The sequence below is a fragment of the Ovis aries genome, chromosome 2, assembly GCF_016772045.2.
Source record: "Ovis aries strain OAR_USU_Benz2616 breed Rambouillet chromosome 2, ARS-UI_Ramb_v3.0, whole genome shotgun sequence".
Classification (NCBI taxonomy): Eukaryota; Metazoa; Chordata; class Mammalia; order Artiodactyla; family Bovidae; genus Ovis; species Ovis aries.
This window is the reverse complement of record NC_056055.1, coordinates 157,773,811-157,801,555: the sequence shown is the minus strand read 5'-3', so window position 1 is coordinate 157,801,555 and position 27,745 is coordinate 157,773,811. Positions and strand designations below refer to the sequence as shown.

At 37.3% G+C, this 27,745-nt stretch overlaps 1 protein-coding gene across 4 annotated transcripts; it reads right to left on the bottom strand.

Moving 5' to 3' along the window:
- Positions 1-27,745, bottom strand: ARL5A (ADP ribosylation factor like GTPase 5A). Of its 4 annotated transcripts, XM_042242361.1 has the most exons (7): positions 27,397-27,745; positions 26,905-27,178; positions 16,990-17,050; positions 15,743-15,890; positions 13,898-13,981; positions 9,067-9,218; positions 1-6,455 (listed from the first exon to the last, which is right to left on the bottom strand). In XM_042242361.1, exons 2-7 carry the CDS (start codon positions 26,939-26,941, stop codon positions 6,407-6,409), a joined length of 531 nt encoding a protein of 176 aa, XP_042098295.1. In that variant the 5' UTR covers positions 26,942-27,178; positions 27,397-27,745; the 3' UTR covers positions 1-6,406.

Here is a 27,745-nt window from a genome sequence, read left to right as displayed (position 1 = left end):
GACATGTGAATAGTAATTGTAATTAACCTTTTCTAAAAGAAAAGGATCTATAATAGTACATAATAGGGTAACAGTTTAACTCATCTTTTTTTTCTTTTTACTCAAAGCATAAAGCAGAGACAATACTTTATACCAGGTTTACATGCAACTTTAAAAAAAGTTAATATACATATTAAACATGGAAATTCACCAGTAAAATCGTATTTGTTATTTCCCCTCAAACATACCTTAACATTATTTCTTTACTTCAATATAAACAAGGTCCTACAATCAGTCACCTGACCCAGTAACTTACATTTCTGGAGCTTGACATTTTCAGTCAGTTATGGACACAAGAATGATGTTACAAGCATAATGAAGTAACACATCTGCAAAAAAGCTGACTGCACTATTTTACCAACGGAGAAGTCCCTACATCATCCGCCGTGACGTCCAACATGAGCACCAACATAAGTATCCCCCAGTCACCCACAAAGTTGTCTTGTCAGGAAGGTCCAGAAGCATTATTTCCCTACATAACTAACACATCAGCACTGATGAAATACAAAAGCACCCAAGTGCCCTAAGATCATTACTTTGGAACATTTCTTGAATGTAAAATTTTCCTAGGATACAGAGAAATACAAGTTATTAAAATGACAAAGAGATAAAAAAAAAAGGTCCACCTCTTCTTGCATACAAAGCCTGAGTCAAAACCTTGTATGACATCATAAAATTTAATACAATAAATGTTCAAAAAGTTTCTAATTTGGTGTGTTAAATGCAGTTTCAATTATGTCAATATACATACAGCATATATGCCAATATACAGAGACTAGTTGGAATACATCCTCATTTAGGTTTCTCTAGGAAAATACAGTAAGGAAGATTAATATCTACAAGAGAATCCATCATATTTAAAAATCAATAGTTAATCAGTAAAATGTATTTTCAGCACAAATTAAAATCAGTATACATTTTCCTCATCTCTAGCAACCGAAAGAGCCCTCATTGGACATAATTATAACTTTCTTTTCAATGTGTTATCTTGAACATTAACCTAAAAAATATCTTTAAAAGTGCTCTGCAGGTATCACTTCCTCTTAAGGAACCATAGAGGGACATAAAGTAAGAAAAAGCTACTCTAATCTAAAGGACTATTTCAAGCAAAAATAATTAGAGGAATTCTTTATATCACAAATGTAAGAAGTATGGGAAGAGGATAGTATATAATAATTAAAATCATATATACCTTTTACTTTTCATGCAAGATTGTGTAAAATAGAAACAAAATATAATTGTAAATCATTGAAGAAAACAGTCAAGTCTTTGCCCCTAGAGTTCACAGTCAACAAAGAGAGAGAGGAAGGGACAAAGGAGGAAGGAAAGATGGAAAAGAGGAAGGAAAAGGAAGGAAGGGAGGGAGGGAGGGAGGAGGCAGAAGGAAAGAAAAAAATGATAGGAAAAGAAGAATGAACTAGAGAAACGTAGCAGCAGCCTATCAAATATTTTATTTTTTAAGAAGAATCTAAAGAGGAAGGATTCTGGTGTGCATGCACATGGAATGGCTCAAGATCTAAATGACATGACGGAATTACCAGCCACTAAAAGTACTAAGCACAAGGAGAATTAAGAGGCTACTCTTACCCAGGCAACAAACTTTTACTAAGGCTTTAAAATACACAATATAATTTTCTGTGTGTTAAAACTATTTTAAAAAACAGCAACAGAGTGTTTTCTAGTTTTGGCATTAACTAACACCGGAGTCAGGGAATTATTTGTACTTGGAAAGAGGAAAAATGGATTTGCTCGCGCTTCCTTAACCTATGAGTTATTCAGGGTTAGGATGGGTATTTTCATTTTCAAGGCTTTTTATTCAAAGCAAAAATTATGACTTAAAAACCCTCAAGGCTGTATCATCAGTAAGCCAAGCACATATAATACCATAGAAAACACATATGATTTATTAGATGGACTTAAAAATCAACACAAATCAATTTTAGGCACTTGTTGAGTACAGACTATGGGAATTCTCTACCAAAGAACATAATTTCTAGCAGGCAAGACCATAAAGATTCAAACTTTAGTTTTTAGAACAATACACAAGGGCTAGACAATTGATAAGATATATTGCATAATTAACCCAACTGTACCCTGTTACAATTTCTTCATAATTCCATACACAATTTTAGAGTTTTATAGAAGCAGTCATTCTTTAGCATCCAAAGTTTTTAAATTCTTTCTTTCCTTTACTCCACCATTCCGGTCTTAAATATCACACATTCTTTGTGGGAGCATGATATAGAAGTATTATTTTTATATAAGCAGAACTTTAAAAAAATTTTCTATATTTAATCTGCATTTACAGTGTTGAAACATAATGGCTGATAATTCTGATGTCTTTTAAAGTTCATTTCAACAGGTTTAGTTTGTAATGATAAGTGTCTCATTACTAATTCCTTTAGACAGTTAATGTTTACCTATGTTCTTTAAGTAAGCGTCGGGGGGGAAAATGGGATGTGGTTTATGGTTTTAAGGATGTGGGGATGGCTTCAGGTTAAACACTACATGTATGATTTGGTTTGTCATCTTTCTCCTCATATTATTTGTACTGATATTATTTTGGTAATGGGAAGAGAATACATGTACATAACAATCCCTTTCACATCTAACTAGCAGCTCAAGGAGCTGGCAGTCTAGGTGCTTCTCTTCTTTCTGAATCTACTTTTCAGTGTGAGAAGCTAAAGTTAAGAAGTATTAAAATGCTAAATACAGTATAATTTAAAGGACTTTACTGCAGGCATTTATGTGCTGTGCACACAGCAAGCCAGTTTGTGATGTACTCAACAACTCTGACAATACTCTCTAATAAGCAAAGTGCAAATCAATGAATCAAGCCAGTGGAGGATAGCACAGGACAACAGAACCAACTTAGAGGTTAGCAGTTTGGAGAATAATGGATATAGGTAAAGTTGAGATTATCTCCAGGACCAAGATCTTTGTTGATGAGGAAAGGAGTGCAGGGGATGCTGAGCTATAAGAAAGCCAATCCCAAAGCAAGAAGTTCCAGATTATACTTGGACAGTGGCAGGGTTCAAAGTTAAGTCATGCAAAACCCGGCCTTGAAAGATGGATTCATTTCAGGATACAACTGGGCAATTGAGAGAAGATAACCCCAGAGTTCACAGGTAGTCTGGGATGTGCTGCTATCCCCTATATACAAAGTAGAACACAACAGATAAATTCCTGAAAAGGCCTGCAGAGAAAACTAGAAAGTTGTCTACAGTTTCTCTATTTACACAAATATAGACAAATTTTGAGGTTGTCTGTACTGTATGTGGTTGCTGTAGTCACAGCAAGAAATGTAAAGGGCCTAAGAGATGGGACAGTCGAATCCCACTTCTAGGCATCTTAGTGCTATACACTCAGACAAAAGAGCCAAGCATGCCTCAGGCACTGCCTGCCTCTGCTCGGGGCCCTGCACTCCCCTGATCCCACTGTCACTACCTACCAGGCACTTCCTGAACACCAGAAAGCAGAAACTTTTCTATTTCATGCCGTGCTTCTAAAATCACTTTAACTACCTGCATTTAGCAATGCCAGACAGCAGGTGAAGCACTTTTTTATTCTTAAGGCAAAATGTCATATTCCCTACCCACTTTCCTCTGCATCCCAAAACACCAGCCTTCCATGTATTCTTTGCCCATCCATGAGGGCCAAAAAAGACAGAACTGGAAAATCTCAAACGAGGATCCTCATTAGAATGTGTAAGATATGCTTTCTACACGCTGCATGACAAAATTAAACATATTTAAATGCATTTAGCAATATGGTTCCTTTTATCACGGTGCTGAGAGAAGTTACACAATTTTAAAAATTAGTATCAAACATAGGATATTTAAATCCAGTCGCATGAGCAGAGGTATGGAGCTTTGTTCTTTTCAAAGTTGAGCATAATAATCCTATATAAGATGTTTGTTTAACCCAAACGCAGTATATTAAAAAACCAAAAACAATGCCCTTTGCTTAATTCCACTTAAAAACTACATATAAATTGCCAACATGACTATTCATGAGGTGCTCCATGTTATTCGGAAGTAATACTGTTAAAATGATTTTGATGTATTTTCACATTACAAATTAAAAAAATTTTTCTGCTGTAATTCTGGTTTTATGCACAAGTATAAAGGTAGCCTACATGGTACATGGGGTCACAAAAGCGACAGACACAACTTAGCGACTAAAACAACAACAATAAAGGTACCCATCTTATTTCTAATGCTTGGCCTGGAGGGTAAGGTATAACCAAAAAAGCATGTTTTATCAATGTGGTGTAAGAGTACATGCATTCTCACGATGCAATGTCAATCACTACACCAATTGTAACAAGGTAAGACATGCTTTAAACATCTAATTAGGATTAAATTTTGGCCAACACCTTGATGACAAGGGACGGACTGTGCAGGTATACAGTTGAACTGATGTGGCAGCAATCCAAGGAACTAAATTATAATTGCTCAAATTGAAAGGCAAAAAGGATAAAAGGTGTGGATTTGCTGGGTTACTTTACAGAGTATTTGTTTCTGATGACACAGCAACATCTACAAAATAGATTTGGGTTTTTAATATAGAAGCAATTCCTTATAGTGACTTGAAAAAGTATGAGGACATATGAACAACTAAAGTTAGTAATTTAGGATTTACTTTTTAAAAGGAAGTTGACAAATATTAAAGTGTTATGCTTGCGTTTTGAATATAATATAAAAGAAAACATAACATATAATTTTAAACACTGATCTCCCATGCCTGACTTGGATTTATATAATGAGTATTTTATAGAAAGGAATTTTCCGAGTTTTGTCAATAATTCTAGTATGTACTATTTATCATCAAAATCTTTGAAATGTAAAAGGCTGGTATTAAAAGTAATTTTTTCCCTTGAATATTCTTAAGCACATCAGTTTTGCACTAGTCATCAGATTTTCAGGGCATGAAAGATATACCAACATAGTACCCAAGAATATGTTTTAATATATTTAGGATAAGTTTGCTTACAGTTACAACTGAAATACCTTAGATTTTCAGATGCAGAAAAAAGAAATATCCAAGTAAACATAAAAAGTTTGGGGGCTAAGTTACTTCTTAATAAAAATAATACATTATGTTGATCAATTTTTAAACCAAATTCTTAAAAGCATTAGAAAAAATTTGTATTTTGTAACTGTCAAACAATACATTCACATGGTGTAAGATGATAAAAGAAAACTTAGACATAAATAAAACCTCAAACAATTTCAACTCCTAAGATAAGAAATCAGAAATTTTTAAATTAAAAAATTATCTTCACTGCTTACAAAATATGCTTCACCTTTCATCTCAAACTCACTTTAAATGCTTGACATATAATTTGGTATCTAAGAAGATTGTAGCTAAATTATTTGACAATGTTTATGGTGTGATACTTCTCTTGGTAGACATATTTCACACAACAGTTTCCAATTAATGCTGAAAAAAATCACTTTATAATTTTAATCACAATTAATGATTGGCCAATTAATGGATTAACAATCCACTCAGTAAACTTAGATGGCATAAGGTCCAATAAAGGGAGCAATCTGATAACTGCTCAGTGTGCTATTCCGTCCACCAGTAATACTAAGTCAAGAATATGACAGATACTCCACTCAGCTAGGTTACAGCTTTCCACGTATGTGATTTGCTCAGTAAAAGATTAGGGACACACTGTGAAGCTTTTCCTTTCTTTTCTTTTTAAAGAGTGGCTCAATGATTTGGGGTGGGTTAGTATAATACAGAGAACACAGGGGAAGTATAAAACGGCACTCACCATCAGTGCCAGTACTCATCCCATTATGTTTGTAACTAAGGATATTAGTTTTTGTGTTATTTGCTTTTCTTTAAGAACATAAATCAAAGCCATTAACTCGAACTTGAGGTATATACACAATACATACACAACCTTATGCAAAATACTTTTCATAGTTACATTTTAAAATATTGGAAACTGAGTATCTGTGCTGATTTGCATTTTGACTTAATGGAACAGGAAGAGAACAACATTCACCAAGGGAGGGTTATACTGATAATAAAGCTCTGAAAGTTAAAAACGTCTTCCTCTGCCTTTGTACTTACCACAGGCTACACAATGTCCTGAGAGGATTCATTATGAGAAAAATGTCAATCACAGCTTTAAGACCTTGCTTTGGAAGGAACTAATGAGAAAGCAGATTGAAAGGTGAAACTTCATCTGTGTTTTCAAATAAGTGGTCTTAATTTTTCTTCTTATAGAAAAAGTTTAAATGTTTAAATCAGTTTATTATAAATATATCTAAACCATTAATTTTTGCAGCTTTCAGGTAAAGTCCAGCACTTCATTTACACAAAGTCTATGAGAAGAGGTCAGCAGAGATCATCTAATCTTAAGTCGTGACATCATCCATTCAAGTCCTTGGCATAATCTATAAAGAAAATAAAATATCTTGATCAAATTCCCAACTAAAAAGCTATAAGAGCAAATTAAAAGAAGATACCATTTTTTTATCTATCTAAACAACAAAGATTAGAAAAATCAGTAATATTCAATGTGGGTGCTATACTTCCATACTGTACAACCATACATTTTTGGTTCTGCTATGTCTCTAGTGCATAGAATACTGCCCGATACATAAGAGAAGCTCAATAGTGAATGCTCATAGAAAGTAATTTAGTAAGAAGTATCAAAAATGCTTAAAACACCAACACTCTACCCTTTTTTCTACTTTTAGAATATATCCTAAAAAAGATAAAGATGTGTTTATGTGTTATTAATAGGAAATAGTAAATTTTTAATAGGAAATAGTAAAATCTAGATGTTTGGCAAAAGAGAAAAAATTTAACAAATTATGGAACATAAATGATGATGTATTAAAAAATTCCTTTCAAAGACTGTTTTACAATATGACAAAATGCTTACAATATAAATGAAGTAGAAATGGCAGGATATTTAATATACAGTAGCTATTAAAACAAAGTATGCGTGTAGTATCTGTGACATCTATACATCAAAAAAATCTGAAGGAAATAAAATCTCATATTACTAACACCAGTTATCATTGAACAATGGGTAATTGAGCATAATCCAAAATACAGAAAGAGATATTATGGTAAAAGAATCTAGATGTTTATTTAGCAAGAGGGAAATATAACAAAATGAAGGACTGTTATGAACCATCAATCAGCATCTATGAGGAGGTTTTACAGATATGAGAAACAATGCTACCACATTAGTATTTAAAAAGCCAGAACTCAGATTTGTGTGCCCAAGTTTAAAAATGTAAAGACAATAGAAATAGAAGGAAAAGAGGGCAATGAAGTAAATAAACAATTGTTTTGGTATAGGCCCATACTTTTTCCCTATTAATTCGTTACCTTTCAACTATTCACAGGAAATGATACAATAACAAGATGAGTAAATTAATCAATTCTACACTGTTAAAGGTACAGGAGTTACTTAAGAGCAAACTAGAGACTTTACTAAGCACTTACTATCCATTATCTAAACTTCACAGTACTAGGACCAGAACCCTTCCCATATTACAGAGGGAGCCTGACTTAGACAGGTGAGCAAATGACAGGTCAGAGTCAAAATGTCACCAATACTAAAACCAAGACTAAGGTGGTCAGATTACACAGGAAACAACATTTCCCCTAAACCAAACATTTCCATTTGCTAACTCCTGCAAACGGAAGACCACATAAACCCAAAGCTGAAAAGATGGCATCATCTGCTGATGTCCCCCTTTAAAATAAAACTGCCGAACTCAAAACAAAGGGGGGTGATGGGTGTGTCACACTGTGAATGTACTCAAAGCCCATGTATTGTACACTTAAAAACGGCTAAATTCCCAGTCTTATGTTATATATATTTTGCCACAAAAATTAATTTAATAAGTAACGTTCTTAACACATTAAAACTGCCAGAATACATATGTATCCTAACTAATGATATATTTTCCACACAATTACTCAAAGTATACAAGTTAAATCTTTTATCAGTCCTAGATCACTTATCTTTGTTGTCAGATTTAGTATTATAATCAGTGCTTTTGCTTTAAGACTTTTCATAAAGATAATACAAATAAAGATATACCGATATCTATATGTGTATCCTATATGTATATATGTATATCAACTAGTTAACAAAGAACTATGTAGAAGATATTTTTACTTAAATGAGTATGTGGATAGTCGGTATTATCTGATTTTTTTTTTTAATGAACAGATTTGTTTTTTTGAGGCTCTAATAACTACGCTCTTTCAAATGCCTATAATCAGGTAACAGTACCTTCTATTTCACTAAGATTTGGCTTCATCTCCAACTTAGTTCTTAAATTTGGTGGTGGGGTTCTTCAGGTGTTAGAAAAGGGTAGAAGCTTGACGCATAGATGTGAATTTACCTGCAGTGTCAGAAATTCCCTTCCTTTTAAGGTCACAGAGAAGGGTAAACCAAATACTGAATTATTGACACTATCTGGCTATGCCTCATATAACATTGTATGTTCTATATCTTACCTATAACAATGCTGACAAGCTCTGCCTGCTTGAAATCCTTTCACCCCTGGGCCTTAGGCTAGGGCAAAATTCTACTGCAGGCACCACCCTTCCCTCCAGGGCCAAGGACTCTTCTGCCATGCTCTCTCCAATTCTAACTCTTTTGTTTTTTGGAGTGCAGGAACTTCCTTTCGGCAACACTGTTAGCATATCTGTAAACTAGTCCCTCACGCAAATCTTCTATTTCAGCTTTTTCATGCATAAGACATGAATTTAAAACAACTGGTCTACATGACTGTTAGGAATCAATGATACACTTTATAGAAAGCACACAGGGCACAGGACATGCTCAGCAAGTGCCAGTTTCTTTCTTAGAATGTAAGTCTCAACAACAGTGCAGGAACTACTTCCTGACTTGCATGGATGGTGTCGTACTCTCCCTCACAAAGTTCTGTACATGGTAACCTTAAATATTTGATTTTTAAAAGAAATACATGTTTTAAAGCTAAATACATGTTATTCATGAAGAAGACATCTTACCCCTCGCCAGTAAGAGCACAGCATGCCTGGATGTGCCACTGGTGATCTTTAATAGAAGTTAGTTTCAAAAACTGGGAGATTTCTGCTACAGTCATGCATCCTTTAACATCTTGTTTGTTAGCAAAAATCAGCAATCCAGCTTTCCTTAGGTCCTACAAAAGCAAACAAAACTGTAAAGGTCAGTTCATTTTTTTCAATACTTTCCAACTTCATAGATTATATATGATAATCTGTGTAACCTAAATTGTCTCAACTACTTTACATAAAAGTATCTCATAGCTCTTATGATAGAAAGTAAACATCAAACTGAACACATTTAAATTAATCAATCTATACTTGCATGTATTTACATATTTCTTACAGTTCTAGATTACATTTTTATGGTCCTATGTGCTCTATTTAACAGTCACATCTTCCAATTTAATACGTGTCTAACCATTCCCCCAGGATTCCCAAGTGGCTCAATGGTAAAGAATCTACCTCCTAATGCAGGAGACAGAGGTTTGATCCCTGGGTCAGGAAGATCCCCTGGAGAGGAAATGGTAATCTACTTCAGTATTCTTGCCTGGGAAATCCCATGGACAGAGGAGCCTGATGGGCTAAGTCCACGGGGTTGTAAAGAGTCAGATGTGACTTAACTAAACAATAACCACCTCAACCCTAATTACTCTTTAGCGTGGCACTCAAGAGCTTTTCAAAATTCTTGCCCAACCTATACTTTAGTTAGAGCTTCCTTGGTAAACCTAAGGAGAGTTATAGACTTCTCCCTCATGAAAATGTATGTATGTATATATGCCCCAAAAAGTTTTTGTACAATTTTAGGGTGTTCATAGATACCCTAAAGTCCATTCATGAATACTGGGCTAAGAAACCATGATGGATCCACTCAACTAGTGGACTGAACTCTCATAAAACTCTGCCTATATATTTTAAGAGATACAGAGAAAACTAAGGTTTTGGTGCTATGTCTGCAAGTGTTCCCAGCTCTGCTGAATGCCATCTTCTTTTCAGGAATCTCAGTGAGAATATTTTGGTTTCAATCATGTGTTTCTGTGTTTGAAGCAAGAGTCTTCAGCAGATTTAAACAGACTGTTCCACATTATTTTACTCTTGCTAGAAGAGAGTCTCTATGTCTTTTCATTCTTTCTGAAGTAAATAAACAACAGAAGCAGTAAATTTCTTACTCGGTTAAAAGGAGTTCTGTATGCTTTACATAAACACTGGAGACTGACTTAGTTACAGCGCCCTCTGCAGGACGGCACTACAGTACTACAGACAAGGACAGAGTTACCTGAATAACTTGGTCAGAAAAGGGATACTCTAGAACGAGGGTCCCAAACCTCTGGAATCTAACGCCTGATGATCTGAGATGGAGTTGATGTAATAATAATAGAAATAAAAGTGCACAATAAATGTAATGTGCTTCAATCATCAGGAAACCATCTCTTTCCCCTCCACGGGACTGTGGGAAAATTGTCTTCCACAAAATTAGTCCCTGGTGCTAAAAAGGTCAGGGACCACTGCTCTGAAAACATTAAGTTCTAAGAGTTCCTATTTATTGCTGTGTGACTCAGGGAGCTCAAAACCATGCTCTGTGACAACCTAGAAAGGTGGGATGGGGTGGGAGATTCAAGAGGGAGGGAACATATGTATACCTGTGGTGGGTTCATGCTGATATATGGCAGAAACCAACACAGTATTATAAAGCAATTATCCTTCAAACAAAAATAAATTAAAAAAAAAAAAAACCCTACCCCTCCCCCAAGAGAGTTCCAATTCAATTTGTTTCACCTATAATTCAGATCACCTGCCTATTTATATAAGGCAAAAAGTTGAAGGGATGACCTATAACTAGTGCTCATATGCATTATCAAGTATATGGATTTTTTTCTCTGATCCTAATTGGAAAATGGAACAGTTATCAATAGTTGATATATGGCTGAATCACTGAGTAGATGGACTTTCCATGGGATTTAATTCCTATCTTCCTATCGTTTAGGTTTCACTCTCTCTTCTTGCCAGCATGTGTTGCAATCTTTATATAGGTCATGCCAGGTAACGCTGGCATGTTCAAGGAACAAACTTTAGAAATATCTGACAACAGAAATATTTGGTACAAGTTAGGACACATAGTTTATGCTATTTATAAGTAACCTATATTCATCACTTTTAGTAACAAAATTATTTGGAGAGGCCCGTACACTGAAAATTGGAAAACCTAAGAAACAGAACCAGGTACTGCAATGTCTAAAAAAAAAGAAAAAAAAACCCCATATTGAATGTGACTTTTCTAGATATTAAAGGCTCAAATTTTATTTAAGGTTCTTGATATTCTTCTAAAGCTCTGTTATCTAAATTTAAATATTTTGGAAAAGAGGAAAATTAAGTCTTCCTTTACTTTTTCTTAAAATAACCTCACAACAATGCATTATGCTAATAGTAGAAAAGAGATACACTGGATTAAGGCTGTTAACTTAACAAGAGGTCAAAGTACAAGATAAAGAGTGGTGATCTTTTGTACATCACCCATTTTAAACAATTTGAAAAAGTTCTGCTCCATACCACAGACTTCTGTTCTTAAACGAGTCTAAAAATAGTTTTTAGTTTAGTCAAGGAAATGAATAGTAGCACACACAGACATATTTACTTATTAGCATTGTCTATATGCCATACATAGTTGTCAATTTGTTTCTCAAGCTCCATTTGTAAAGATAATTACTAGGAAAGTTGAGTCATTCTGAATAAAATTAACCTATTCTTTCGTCTTTGGAATTTTTAAAAAAATTCATGAGTTTCAACGTTTTTGTGCTTCATTTAAGATGAAGCTTTAAATGTATTTAAATGCTGTAGTTCTGTACTTCGTAATACACAGAATCATTACTGGTGATGATAAGAAGACTGTTGTTTATTGTGGTATGCGTGAAGCATGTGACTGACCCATGTTGCAATTTGTTTTTCATTCACAAATTATCCTTGAGCTGGAAGCTCCTCCCCAGAACTCTGCCTATTGGCCCTTCCTGACCCTAATAAGTAACTTAACTCTAGTTCCCAACTTCACCTGTAATTTCTTTCTTTTCTGTTAATCTCATCCCCTCTTTCACTTTCCAGCTAGGCTCTATTTCTGACTTTTACTATTTTTCCTAGTGAAGAGCCTGAATGATGTGAATGCTTAAATTAAAAAGCTCATCAAAGTCACATCAACTACTGGGCCTCAGTGTTATAATCCATAAAAGACGAGGTTAATTGATCTATGCAAGTTAACGACTCAACTCATGAAATCCAACGACTCTGTTAGAGCCCTACTCTCTGGACTTTTTATAATACTGATGTCCTACATATTGGCCCATTAGGGTAAGAATCAAATAGGGAGGCTACCTGTTAACAGAGTAAAAAATATAGTCAAGAGACAAATACGTTTTGCGTCTTAATTTTCTTTTTCTAAAGTCTTGATAAAACAACAATAGAATAACTCTTTGGTAAAAACTGAAGAATGATGCATTGTTGTAAAATGCAAAGGGAAAATTTTAAAAATCCTTAGCTCGTGCCTCTTTTACTGTTTACTCTTTCTCAAACTAGAATTGAAAATTGTTAAATACATTTACAAAGGCAAGATGAATTTTTTAAAAAAAATTCCAAAGGATTCAACAGCTGCTAGAATCACTTCAAAATGGCATTTTGGTAGGTATGACCACCACAAGCAAAACAGGAACTACAATTTACATAACTACTTCACCAAGTTTCCTTACATGTGAAACATACCAAAATTCTTAATGAAAATCACAAAAGGAAAACATTGAATCAAAATTAAAACTAATAAAAACTTCATTACAAAGATATCCCAGTTTCCTTAAGCTTTATTAAAATTCCACCCAAATAAAAATTATACAACACATTTAAGTATTTACTACTCCATTACCACCTTCAAGTTGAGAAAGTAACATCTGTGATAAAAGGCAAGAGAAAATAATCAGATGCCACTACTGTTGGCCTTCCTTATCCATGGGTTCTGCAGTCACAGATTCAGTGAACCTCAAGTTGAAGATACTCAGGGAAAAAAATTCCAGAGTTCAAAAAGCAAAACTTGGAAAAAAAACAAAACTTGGATTTGCTGCATATTTTCATAGCATTTACACTGTACTGACATTATAAGCAATCTACAGAGGACAAAGTATATAGGAGGATGTACATAAGTTATATGCAAATACTGTACCATTTTATACAAGGAACTTGAACATCTTTGGATTTTGGTACCTACGGGCATCCTAGAACCAAAACTCTGCTAACACAGAGGCACAGTTACTATTATCATTACTGACTATATTATTCAGTCCATTTAATTCTCAAATTATGTTAACAGTTATATTTCTCAAGGACTAAGAAAATGTGGCTATATAGTTTTATTCAGTTGAGGGAAAACTATCAGAGACTAAAGGGCAACAAATTTAAGTATTAGTCAGATAACTATAACTGAGCTATAATCAGAACTTGCTGTGTGTCTTAGCAATAAGATGCTGTAAAGTCTTAATGATAATCCTCTGTATGATTAATCTATTTAAAATGAAAAGTGAAAGCCACTTTAGATCTTTTTGTCCAGGAAAACTTCTAAACCAAATTTATCCAAGATAAATGGAGTTAAAAATCTACAACTCACTCCACAATCCTTCTACTGCTTCCAGATACACTTCCAAATTGGAAAGTGTCAAAATTACAAACTCAGCAGATAAGTAGTTTTTTCCGAAAATCTGAAATAGCATCCCCATGAGAAAATGGAAAGTAAAAATGTGATAGAAATATCCCCCCAACACACATCTAATGCCAGAATCCTACTTACCTCATGGGCTAACATTTTATAGAGTTCTTCTCTAGTTACAGAAATCCTTTCTCTGTCTGTACTGTCCACAACAACTATTACAAACTAAAATAATTATAAAAAAAGTCATTAGTGATTACATAATTTGCTATCTGTAAAATTTATCAAGTCTTTATTTGATTTACAGTCTAACAACTATCAAGAAATTAGAACCTTATGGTATACATTATTGAAAACCAGAGATATCCACTATACATTGTGAAGCCTAAAGGTCTAATCTTTAATTCAAACATATTTACTGATTTTTAAGAAAAAATAAAAGACAATATGATGTCATCATTCTATTAGAATATTCTGCTAATAAACTAAGCAAAATATAACATTTGTTTTCTAAATTAGTATCTTAATTCTATAATATCTTAATTAATATCTAGTATCTTAATTCTATTTGCACTGTAAGTCCATAAGACAAAAATATGGCCCAAAATTTAAGTTACTTCTAGACAGACACTATTTATTAATGTCAATTTAAAAATCTAAAAGGGCAGGTATATGAGAATAAAGTAATACGAGAGTTAATTTTCAAAAAAAAAAAAATCAACAAATTTAAAGAATAAATTTGTATCTAAAACCATACCCTCTTCCTTATGTAAGTGGTCCCTGCTACTGCAAGCACAACTTTCTCCTGAACTGATGATGAGACCAGCATCAGAAGATGCAAAGACTCATAAAGGAGCTGTGCAGGACACAGCTACAGTGGCCCCTCCTTCAACTCCATGAGCACCAAAAGGAACCAGGGAAACAGGAGGAGGCATAGTCACTTTATGATGGCACTGGCTATGTCCAACTTAATTTTGACTGCCTATTATTAGTATGCACTATATATTGTTTAGAACTAGCTTTTCATTTCCAAACAAACCACTTAATTCTCAGGATCTTTTCTATTCTTCAGATTTCATCAACCGCAATGTGGATGGATAAGAGAACTGCTACCTGACCTCTTCTCTCATTGAGAGTTTACTGATATGTGGTTATATTGCTCTGCTCTAAGACATGTCCTACTCTAAACCTTTTAACAAAGCTATTGATGTTCAAGAAGTTGGCATGAATTTATAATACATGCAGCATTTTATATGGGAATACTAATCATATAAATACTCCTCTTTCTCCAAAAGACATAATCAAATTCTTAACAGAGTGTTAGGGAATCGGGTCATTAGAGATATTTAATAGTGCCTCAGTGATACCATATTCATCCATATATACAATTGGAGACTTACTAACTTATAACCAGCACTACAAAAACAAATGTCACAGCCTTTAATCTTACAAGGTCTATAGAGGCAAGCTCTCAAATGTCAGAAATCTCCTCTTGGCAAATAATATGTAAATGGAACATATGACTATATCTAAACTGTTTTATAATAAAAAGAGTTCTTTAATGTGCAATTGCATTGCATAAAAGAAAACACACAGTAAAATTTTGAATAAGGATTCAAACTACCAGAGTCCTCTCATTTAACTCGGATTTCCTCTATACAGACACAAGTAAATAGTACGAGAAAAATGAAGTTGCAAACTGTGAAATGGAGTTCTTTAGAAAAACAATTATTTAAGACAAGCTCTGAGATCAGTATAAAATCAGACTAATCAATCACCAATTCTTCTTACAGAGGTTCAGTGAGAATGGATATACAGAACAATGACCCTGAAAGAGGGAATTAAAGATTCCATTATGTTTAAAGTCTACTTATATTCACATTAACATACGGCGATATTTCAAAAAGATAACTTTAAGAGTTCATATCTAGAAAGTGTTTCCCAAGTATTATACTTACAAAAGACTTAGTATATTAAGAAACATACCTCCGTGTTAGTATAATAAGTGTTCCAGGAAGAACGAAGAGATTCTTGGCCACCAATATCCCACATTAGAAAACGTGTATTATTAATCACTATCTCTTCTACATTACTTCCTATTGTTGGGGACGTATGTACAACTTCATTCATAGAACTGGGGAAAAAGTTCAAATATATCACAATTAACAAAAAAACTAGATTGTTTGAATATTTTTCAACTAAGGGATAAATCAGCCTTTATATTTTATACCTTTTATATTTTATACCCAAATATCCCCTTTCCACTAGGTTTATTAAGAGTGAACAAAAGGTTCACTACTGTATATATAGCACAGGGAACTCTAGTTGGTGCTCTGTGGTGACCTAAATGGGAAAGAAATCCAAAATGAGGAGATATGTATTTATGTATGGCTGATTCACTTTGCTGAGGAGCTGAAACTGACATACCAGTGTAATAAAGCAACTGTACTCCAAATAAAAATAATAAATAAAACAGGATACTACATATTACACATATATTACACACATGTCTAGGATTTCCCAGGTGGTTTAGTGGTAAAGAATCTGCCTGCCAACGCAGGCTTGATCCCTGAGTTGGTAAGATTCTCTGGAGAAGAATTCTCCAGAATTCTCGCCTGAGAAATCCCACGAACCGAGGAGCCTAGAAGAATACGGTCCACTGGGTCACAAAAGAGTCGGCCATAACTTAGCGACTAAACAACAATAACACACATAAATAAATTATGTTCAGAAGAATACTAACAAATACACATACTGGACTCTCTGTGTTGAAAAAACTATATTCCTGGAATCACAGATATGAACCATCCCTAATAAGATGTGCTCTTTGGTAAAATTTGAAATACATCACTATCATGTGTTGTATAAAAACAATTAAGCTCTTTGAAACCTCAAAAAAAAAGAAAAGAGTGAATGAAGAGTTCAAAACAGAGGTGGAACTAGGTAGTGGACTAGCTGGAACACTCAGTAGTTTCATTCCAAGAAATGACAGAAACAAATACTTGTTTGCTCTCTACAAGCAAACAACTGAACCACACGCTCAACGTCTTATACAGTTCTAGCTGTCTAGAAGCAGTTGCTTAAATTGGGCTCCTGGTTCATGGCCAACCTGCTTTCTTAGAGTAAGGTGGATTCCATACAATTTTTTACTAATTTTGCTAATTAAGTATCACTCAGGCAGAAAAAGTAACTATAAACAAAAAGATACAATTTTTTAGGTAGTTAGTACTTACAATTGGTAAAGGATGGTAGTTTTCCCTGCATTATCCAGCCCAACAATGATAACTTTGTGCTCTGGGGGGAAAAACAAACAGTGATTTATTAATTAAAAATTTTCCCATTTCATCTACTCTTTACAACCATGGTATAATTCAGTGTATGGCATTTTATTCCTTCCTGTAACTGAAAAGAACATCACAGCAACAGGAGAATTATGCTATTGGTCTAACCCCTCATTCTACATTGAGAAGTTTCACCTGTCTAGGAAGCCAGAAGTTCTGCATTCTTTCCACTCCTTGGAAGCCGACTCTCAGTCAACTATCCCAAACGCAAGCACAACAATTTATGTAAGACTTAACGTGTTAATGTTTCACACTGGACTAAGTTACTTAAGTTCTAATTATGAATTTAAGGCATTAATGGGGTATGTACAGGTGAGATGGGTGAATGGCAGGGAGAAAAAGGGCAGCCTTTTAAAGCTGCTGTCAGGCATCTCTATGTATCTGAGCACATGTGAACCACAGGGTCCTTCTAACCAAATTTAAGGACCTATGGCTATGGTGGCAGTGACTCCCTGCCCCCTTGCCTTCTACAGCATCACTTTTTCCAACTTTTTCTTCCGCTCTTGATTAATTTTTTCCACCAACTCCTTTTCCTTGGGCCCTCCTTCAAACACTCATGCTGTCCTCTTGCATTCCTTTCACATTTTAGCAAGGTATCTTGGGGCCCATTTATTGCCATCCAGTCTAAAAACGACTTCCAAAGACAGCAGTACATGGAAGAAGCTAATCTCCAAAGATGGTCTCTGGATATTCATGCCCCCTTAAATCCTGGCTGGTCCTATGACTTGCTTTTAACCAACAAAATGCAGAACTGACTGTGTGACTTCCACACCTGGATCATCTCACACCTTGCAGTCGCTGCCCAGCTCTTGGACAACTCCCCCTGGAGTAAGCCAGATACCAGGGAACAAGTCCGACTACCCCGAGATTGCTGTGCACATACATGTGAGGAAGCCCGGGAGACGGACAGTTGCCCTCAGCTGTTCTAACCATTCCAGCTGAGACGCCAGACACACAAAGAAGCCCCCTTGGATATGCAGCCAGGTGGAGCCGGAGATGACTCCAGTTCTAGCTGCCATCCAACTGTAATCAAATGAGCCCCAAGCCAGAACTTCCTAGCTGAGCTTAGTGAGCTCATAGGGCCATGAGAGATAGTAATAAATAATTCCTTTAAGTCATCAAATTTACAAGAATTGGCTTGTTACACAGCAACAGATAACAGAAGCAAGATGGGAAAACACATGTGGTGGTGTGACGCTGAGCAAATGACAGTCCTCTAACCCTAAGCCTCCTCACTGTAAAACAGGGAGGGACACTGCTATCTTTCAGGGTTATATAAGTAAGACAGCACTTGGGCAGAGCCCACTACCAAGAAAGACAGTTCCTAATCCACATTCCCATATCTTTCCCAAGCTCCAATCTTAGTGGATAGAGACAGTGCCCCTCAACACATCCCCAAACCCAATTTTCAAACCTCTTCCTGATTCTATCTTACTTTATTTGCTTACTGGTATTACCATGGTTTCAGACGCCTTTGGAGTCCCTCCACCTCGACATCTGATTTGTCACTAAGTTCTATTCTCCCTCAAAAATGTATTCTGGACCTTCTTCCTGCCCACTGTCCTAGCTGCAGTCCTCCTCATCTCTTACTGTACTTACCTGGACTATCTCCAATCCATCTTCCTGTTGCTTCTTGAGTAATTTTTCTATACTATAAAGCTGACAGTGCCACACTCTTATTTAATGATGGCTCTCCACTTTGACAGGAAAACAAAGTACGAGTTCTAAGCCTTGTATACAAAGCCAGTCCCAAATGAGTATGCTTCAGCTTTATCCCTCACAGTGACCACCAGGCATCTAAGCTGGAGTTCAAGTTGTTCTTCCTACGCAAGCCAACACCTACATCCACAGCAAACACTTCTCTACCTCTACTCATGGTGTTTGCCTGTGCTGGAATTATCGTCTCCAATTCTCCATTTCAAGAATTCCTACTATTCTTTAAGGTATAGCTTCCCAAGAAAAATCACTTTCTCCTGCTCTTCTGCCACACCTCTAACAGAGCACTTATAATGATTTACATGAACACTAATCATCTCAGTTTAATGAGGCACCCTGCAAGGGTACTTCCTAGTAACTGCAACTTTTCTGGTATAATAGATGCTGAATTAATATTCATTCTATAAATAAGAAATGTTAAGGATAAAGGAGCTCTTCAAGAGAAAGCTTCTGCAGTCAGGTGGTAGACGTTTTTCAAACACAACATTTATCATTAAGAGGAATTCCTAATGTGATATAGGTACTTCCTATTACACAAAAATATGAAGATCAAGTAAACAGAAAAAAAAATTGTTTTAAATAACATATGTTAGCAGGCCAGTGCTTTCTTTTTTAGGTTGCACAGCATGTGGGATCTTTGTTCACCAATCAGGGAGCTTGCACCCCTTGCAGTGGAGGCACTGTCATAGCCCCTGGGCCACCAGGGAAGCCCCAGAAAGTTTTAATAAAATCGGTTTTGTCCAGTCACTCATATCTTTGAAGAGCAGGCAGCTTAAAACCACTAGCATCCTAAAGTGACGTGACCATGCTCCCCCAAAACAAGTTCTTAAAAGTCATTTTAAAAATGCAGGGCCCAGTCTATTTCACCTTTAGAGATGACTAGGGTCGCAAAGAGTTGGACACGACTGAACGACTGAACTGAACTGAACTGAGGGTGAAGGAACTGAGAAAATGAGAACTACCTGACAAGGGCAGTTTCTTCTTAAGGAAAAGTACAGGGTAACTGGATTAAAACCAGAAGCATGGGCTTCCTCAAAGAGAGTGTTAAAAAGGCAGTGGCAAATCCATCTTCACAGGAAGCGCACATCTGAACAGGGCCAGATTACTAAGTCCTTGGAGCAGGGGAACCTTTATACCTGGGAAGTTTTTAAATGGCATGGCAATTTTGCCTGACTCTATATTTTTCTATATCCTCAAATTGAGCACTTCCCCTGTGATGACAGATATGTTTTTCAGTTCTAGTAATACTAGCAACTATAAAAACATTTTAATATAAGCAGAATTCACATTGGGCTATTCTCTGACCTCTGACTTTAGTTTCCCACTTGAAGAGAATACCAGTTTTTAATAATATAATTCATAAAACATCAGCTTATTTTTAAGTTTCAGGAATGTTATTTTGTTAACCTCTTTGTATTAGCTGCAGCACTAAATTTAGACAGACTTGCCAGTACTCAGGAAGAAAATACAATTACCCTGACCAATGAGAGAAATGGTACTCTAAAAATAGTATGAAATTAATAGGGGCAAAACCAATACAAATTTAGGTAAGGATCTATACATAACTACACAGTAACTAAAAAAATGCATGTGTGTTTATGAATCTCACAAAGAGAGATCACAAATACAATAGCATTATCTCTGGCAAGGTCCTTAGTCCCTAAAGGTAGTTAAACACTCTAACCATGCTGCCATTTTTCAAAATATTCTGCAATTTTCTCTTGCAATTGCTTTCAGAGCCTGAGACACACTGTTTTGAACATTCCCAATGGTCGCTGTTTAACCCCTGAAGATGAATCTGATTTTAAAAGGGGAGGGGAGTCACGTGGTATCATCTCAGTCATAAGGTAAAAAGCAGTTAAGATGAGTGTTACCTTTTCATTATTAAATGAGGTGTGATCCCTAAATGATAATTTTAAAATATGCCTCTAAAAAAATTCTAAAAGTAGTTTCAAAAGGTATTTGAAAAAGTAATCAGTAGAAAACTATCTGGCCTCCTAGGCTAACGGCTTTTAGGGGACAACCCTAACTGGTTTTGTTTTTAAAGTGGTCTCCTTAATTTAGCCAGGCCCCATAGGACTTATTTCTTGATTTCAAACACATTTTCTACCATTTCTGTGAGGAAAGACTAACTAGGCAAAAAAAAGAAAAAACTAAAGAAGGATCTGTGTCATACGTGACCACAAGATGAACTTGATAAAGTCAAACTACTGTGAACCAACCATCGTGAAATAACACACATACACTGAGATAAAGCAGATGGCACAAGAAGTTCACAGTGGGATTTCATCTTCTCCTGACACAAGTGGAAGATAGGATGGGTTGAACAGTTTCAAGATACAATGTCTTTTACAAGCCACTGAATGAAATGAACCAGAGAATCAATAAGACGAAATTAGGTCACACAATTTGGTGGATAAAGATGCAAAGTCTTGTTAAGTCTTTCTTCTCTAGTGCCTAGAAATAAAAGCAGCACACTAGGGAGAGAAGGCATAGAATTCATGCCTGGTGTGGTAGAAAATAAACAGGAGAAAAGAGTGTCAGAGATATTCAGAGATGAAGTAAAGAAGCAACTCAAACCACTCTCCATACTGGAAGCAACCTCCCTCTTCTAACTAATTTTACAAACTCAGTGAATAACCGTCACCTACAAAAGCATAAATATGCAAATATTCCCCCAAACTCTTAAGACATAAAGCAGATTTCCAACGTCAATCAAGGAAATACAAGCTAACGTATTTGAACACATGAAGGTTTTTTAGCAGCTAAAATATTTTAAAAAGAAGAAAGGATCTCACATCAAACATGTGCTGCTGCCGCTGCCAAGTTGCTTCAGTCGTGTCCGACTCTGTGCGAGCCCATAGACGGCAGCCCACCAGGCTCCCCCGTCCCTGGGATTCTCCAGGCAAGAACACTGGGGTGGGTTGCCATTTCCTTCTCCAATGCATGAAAGTGAAACGTGAAAGTGAAGTCGCTCAGTTCTGTCCAACTCTTAGCAACCCCATGGACTGCAGCCCACCAGGCTCCTCCGTCCATGGGATTTTCCAGGCAAGAGTACTGGAGTAGGGTGCCATTGCCTTCTCCGTCAAACATGTGCAGAATCCAGAAAACCTCTGGGGAGCCCCACGTTCTGTGACTCAGTCTTGAGATCAGGACAGTCCAATGAGGCCACGGGTCAGAGGCCCTTCACCTCATCATCCCTAACACCCACAAGCCACATTCAATACCAACTTATATCTACTTCCTCCCAAGATTTGTTTTTTCTCTATTTGAATTTCTGTTTTTACAGTAAAGCAACATGGCTATTTTCAATAGCTTCCTAATTCTGAGGTATAGCATGTGGGTCACAGTGAGAACTATAAGATTAAGACATCATTGTGCAATGGGCTCAAAGATAAAGGTGCCAAGTCAAAGGTGAAGAGTTGGTTTATCCCCAACTATAGGGTTAGATTATTCACACTTTCTAATAATCAGCCTTCTCTGAATAGCTTTAGATACTTTCACCACTGCAACCTGTTTCTCTCACTACCAGGATAGAAGAGCCTTCTATGAAAAACACATATTCCAGCTAAAGTGTTACAATGCACTTCAAAACAAATACTACATAGAACCTAAAATACAATGTGTATACAAGAGAGAGTTATGTGAAAATGTAACAAAACTTTTGGCTGTTTCAATGCTTTGATGCCTGTGATTTATGACAAGTTTACTACTTAGTATGATTTTTCTTTTAGAGTATCTATGCCACAGCATTCTTGCAGTTTTTCAGATAAGCCCAAACAACTGTACACTTGTCACAGTACCTAGACGAATTTTGCATTATCACCTGGGCTTTAGTCTCCCAATCAATACTTGACTCTCTTGTCATCAAAATGCTTGTTTCCCTTCTTTATGTCCTTCTGATACACTCAGGCAGCCTACCAGTTCTATTTACTAACAGGTTCTAAAAGTCAATATGTATCCTGCCAACTACCAGTTAGTAAATTAAGCAAAGCAAAAAAAAAGTCATTGTTATCCTGGAGAACTTCTATCTCTGTTAATCTTCTATCTCTGTTTGTGTTTTCCAAAGCTAGAAAACACAAACACTAAGGCAGATAAACTGAGAGTCACCCTGATTCTTCATTCTCACCTCATATCCAAACTAAGTCCCATGGATTCTGTCTCACAAGGAACAAAAAATCCCATTTCTGTCAGGTATACTATAGTTTTCACAGGTCTTAACACAGAATCTAGAGCAAACCATGTGCTTAACAAAGTATGAATGAATAAATAAATCAAAATTGGAAGACATAAAGGTTAGAAGGGAGATAACTGATAAAGTCCCTCATACCAAAAATTCAATTTGCAAAATCTGAAAGCATCATCAATTAAAAAAAAAAAAAGTTTGAAAATAAACTTGCAACTTATAGCAATGGTAGTGAAGTTTCGGCTGGAGGGGGAACAAAAAACTTGGCTGGATGAAAAGCAACAATTATACATGACAAAAGTAGAGATCCAATTAGGAAACAGAAACCACATAGCAATTTGAACTTGAAAATAACTACTCCAGAGGACTGGAGTAATGAGGGACTGGCTAACAAGAAATAACAATAAAGAGTAAGGGAATGACAAACACACAGCGCTGTCACCACCCCAGGGCTGAGACAGGGCTTCTCCCCACAGCTCCCCAGGACTGAGACGCAGACCTTGCTGAGGGCCTGGCCATGGCTCACTGAATGGCAGAGAAGTAGCTGTGTGGACTCGCCGGCGGATCTTTCTCGAAATCCTCCCTCTAGCATGCTGGGGAAAGCTGCTCATTGGGAAGTGCTTCCCTGGAGGACCTCCATTCTGAAACCAACTGAAATGGGTACTAGAGGAAGCTGCTGTGACCACCAGGCAGTGCAAGAGCCAGCGGCTGGAGAAGGCGTCCACACTGCACCAGCAGGAGAGGGCCTGCTGAGAGGCGCATCGTATCCAGAAAGGAAACCCCCTCCTCTTGCAGCGCCACCTACCAACAAAGCCTGACACCATGCCTTTAAAAGACTAGTATTTAAAGACCCAGCTCTGTATGCACAGAGCACACCAAAAAGGTGAGTTTGGAGCTAGAGTTTTAATAACTGACACAGTTCACCCCTTTGGCTACTCAGCTTCTATAGATGCTTGTTTACATGTTTGAATTCCCACACGATGAAAAGAACAACAGAAGCAGAGGTGGCTTTCCCAGCACCAGGTGGCACCAGCAGCTTCTACAGAATTCATTCACAATGGATCATTCCTTTTCTGTGAGCTAATCAGGAGAATGAAACAATGCTCCCCATGAGGAAACTTCACAACTTCTTTCACAGTTCACATGAGAGTCTAAAAGCTCTTCCTTTCACCTAACATGAATCCTTCTTATACAAAGAAGTTTTTGTTAGGTTTCAAGGGCACCAACTCAAGCCCTAGATGATCCTGGTTAAAGTCTCAATCTAAAGGGGCTTCCCAGGTGGCACTAGCGGTAAAGAATCCACCTGCCGATGCAGGAGATGCAGGAGACTCAAGTTCAATCTGGAGAAGGAAATGGCAACCCACTCCAGTATTCTTGCCTGGAGAATCATATGGACAGGGGAGCCTGGTGGGCTACAGTCCATGGGGCAGCAAAGAGTTAGACACGACTGAAGCAACCTTAGCACTTTTAACTGTAGTGCCTGGAACAAATACCTATTGTTTCTTTGTCTTAAAAACTGGAGACTATCAGGCTCACAGGGTTCTTATTAAATCAATTAAGTGGAGACTAAATTAACTGCATGAAACACATAGACCCTAACCTTGCAAGTCAATATTAACTGCTATTATTTTATCTATAAAGATGAAGTTAGCTTATCTCCCCACATAAAGGCAGGGGGGTCTTGTCTGTTTTGCTCTCGGTCTACCCCATCTGCATCTCTGTGTCTCCGTGCATTGATAGGCAGGTTTGTTTTTTTTTACCACTAGTGCCACCTGGGAAGCCCTCTACAACAGACCTGAGCACAAAACAGGTGTTCAAAATACTTGTTCAATGAACAAATGGAGTTCTGATCAAAAGCCCTTCTATACTAAAAGATACTAGTGGCAACTCTTCCAAGCCAAAGTTGTAAAGACTTAAAGTTTAGTAACTGAGAAACAGCAGTGGGGACTGGGGGCGGGAGGAGAATTCACATGCAAAAACAATGCCAGTCACTTCTTTAAGGCCGCTGTCAGCAAAATATTTCTGCAGTATTTACAGTTGCATCACCCAGGAAAATCATTCCACTGGTACCTCAGTTTCCTATTTTCAGGAGAAAAGAAAAACTACTTCAAAGGACTATAGAAACTTAATGTATATACAACAGTATCTAGAACAAACTTTGTACCTTATTAATTCAAGTATCACGTAAATGCAACCTCTGGGTTTTCAAGTCTGAGCAATATACAATTAGTTTTCACTATGTACTCAACCTAGCTAAGCTTAAATTGAAAAAGCCAGTCTAAAGGGAGATAGCAATGTCACACAGTTTGTTTCGTCAGCATAGCAAATTCTGTTATCCCTCAAAACTTCCTTCCAAGAGTTTATGCGAAAAGAACATAGGACGGTGTTCTGTATCTTCTGGAGGTAAAATAAAGTTTAATGCACAACTAAAAGACCAACAAGTACCTGACAGATTTAAAGTGACCCTGCTGATAAGACAATCATATCATTTAACAGGAGATAGTTTATTCATATTTTCATAATGCTGACATCTAAATTTTTAGAACTTCATTAATTTCTTACTATTTCCCAATACTGAAAAAAAGGTCCAGTCAAAAACTACCACAAAATAGAGGTAATAAGAACACTACCCAGTGATTTTTAGTGGTAACAAAGCACACATCATTATTTAGTACTGTCCAGTAGCTGCTGGCAAAGTTCAAATTCTTTCTTCACTAAGAGAGACAATTTTATCATTGACTCAAAATAGAAAGTGGAGATATCTAATTTTTCTTGCAGGATTATAGATCAATTAACAACCTTTCTAAATTTCACAGTAGAGTCAAAATACTAGCTTTGCTAAAAATAATACAAAACTACAGATTTAAGCATTAAAACAGACTATCTACTATAAGTACCACCAGTATCATGGCAATGTTAAGTTTCAATTCTTAAGACCTACAGATTAAGTTTTCAGGATTTGTGGGCTCCATGGTCATACAGTCAAGATTTCCTTCTACTCTAGGTGAGACCCAGACGGCCAAAGGTTAAATGACTGGTTTCTATTCACCCTTCTCTCAACAGAAACAGCTGGCTAGAGACAGCGTATATTAGAAGGGGCTTTCTCCAGTTCATGAAAATTCTCCACAACATTTCAAAATCATTTGAAATGTTGCTCTTCCATTTAGTATCTTGAGATCTACACTATCATTATTTTTTAAAAGATAAACTAGAGATCACAAGTTCCAGTTCTGCTCCCTTCCCATTGCCTTCTTGCAGGAGCAGCTGGATCACCAAGGAGGCAGGGATGGTTGCACATAATAGATGCCACCATTCATTTACGTCTTTACTGGAAAATTTTGGGCTGTGACAGTAACACCAGCTTCACAGGAGGAAAACACAAAGTTATTGACAGCCGGGATGATGAATCACCCAACTTGAGTTAAAAAGAAATGAAAGTACACCAGTAACTATTTTGTATCTTAATGGCTGTGTTCTTTTTGTTAAAATTGCATCCTCTTTCCCCCAGTTTTACACCTATTTTTGTAACAAATGTCAATAAATTTGATCTGCATTTCAAGGTAATGTTTGAGCTTAGATGAACTTAAGCATCTCTTTATAATACACTCCATATCTGGTAACTTACTAGTCACTTACAGTTAACAGATGTTTCACATGGTATGATTTTTAAGTGCTTTCAGTGATACTTTAACATTTTAAATCCATTCATAAAAACCTCCACTTAAATAAGAAACAAGAAACACGAGTAGGAAAATGACCTTAAGCTTAACCTTAAACACAGATACAAATCTGGCAAACGGAGAGAGGAACATCACTACTCAGGATGCAGAAGAATCCTCCCAAGGCGTGGGGGAGGAGGAACGGGGAGGTGGAGGCGCGAGGAAGGCTCATAAACCTGAACGTACCGGCTAAGTCAAGAGAGATTTCTCGTGTTTTCCGCATTCTGCAATCCTCGGTCGCTCAGGGGTGCGTCTGGGGCCACAACCTATAACCTTCATCCCAGAGAACCCCAGTACTTCGTGCTGTGCAAACCCAATCGCCGAAGGTAAAAGGACGGAAACGTGAGCCAGGCTGGGCCAACTCAAGGGGTGTCGAACGTGGGACAAGAGACCTTTTCCACTCCCAACAGAAATCGGAGCAATGGGTGTATTTGCGGAATGGATTTCTTAGGAAGGTCTCCTAAGACAAAAGGGCAGCGAGTCGGGAACCATTCCCGAGCTGGGAGTGGGATCGACCAGCCCCAGGCCCGCAGCCGCAACACCCCGCACTCAGCGCAGAGACCGCGCGAGACCGCAGCGCCCACATTCCGGAAGTATTCGGAGACCCCCACCCACCCACCCACCCGGCCACGGGTGACCCTCTCCCCCACCCGTACGCGCTCGGCCCGAGCCCCTCACCCTGGTGATTGAACAGTCTCCATATCCTGGTGAAGAGAATTCCCATTCTCGGGCAGCGGACCCCTCTCCAGCCACCCGGGCCGCCTGGCCTCCCCCGGCTCAGGCTCAAGGGGAGGAGAGAGACGCGCCGGAGCCTCCGTCTCTGCCGCTGCTGCTGCCGCGCTGGCCGTCGGCCCGCTTCCTAAGAACCGGAGAGAGGCCGAAGCCCAGGCCGCCGTGCCGTGCGCGAGGCCCCGCCGCTGCCGCCGCGGCTCCCGCCTGGCTCGCGGACATCGCCGCCGCGTTGTGTGCGACGAACCTCGCGGGCCACCGTCCTCCCCCAGCTCCTCTCCGGCGGCTGCGGCGGCGG

Excerpts from the sequence above, each read along its gene's own strand:
- ARL5A (XM_042242361.1), bottom strand. The coding sequence starts at position 26,941 with ATGCGGAAAACACGAGAAATCTCTCTTGACTTAGCCG. Across the intron at positions 13,982-15,742 it reads CTTATTATACTAACACGGAG|TTTGTAATAGTTGTTGTGGA; the intron begins GTATGTTTCTTA and ends TAATTATTTTAG. Across the intron at positions 9,219-13,897 it reads ATAAAATGTTAGCCCATGAG|GACCTAAGGAAAGCTGGATT; the intron begins GTAAGTAGGATT and ends TTGCTTTTGTAG.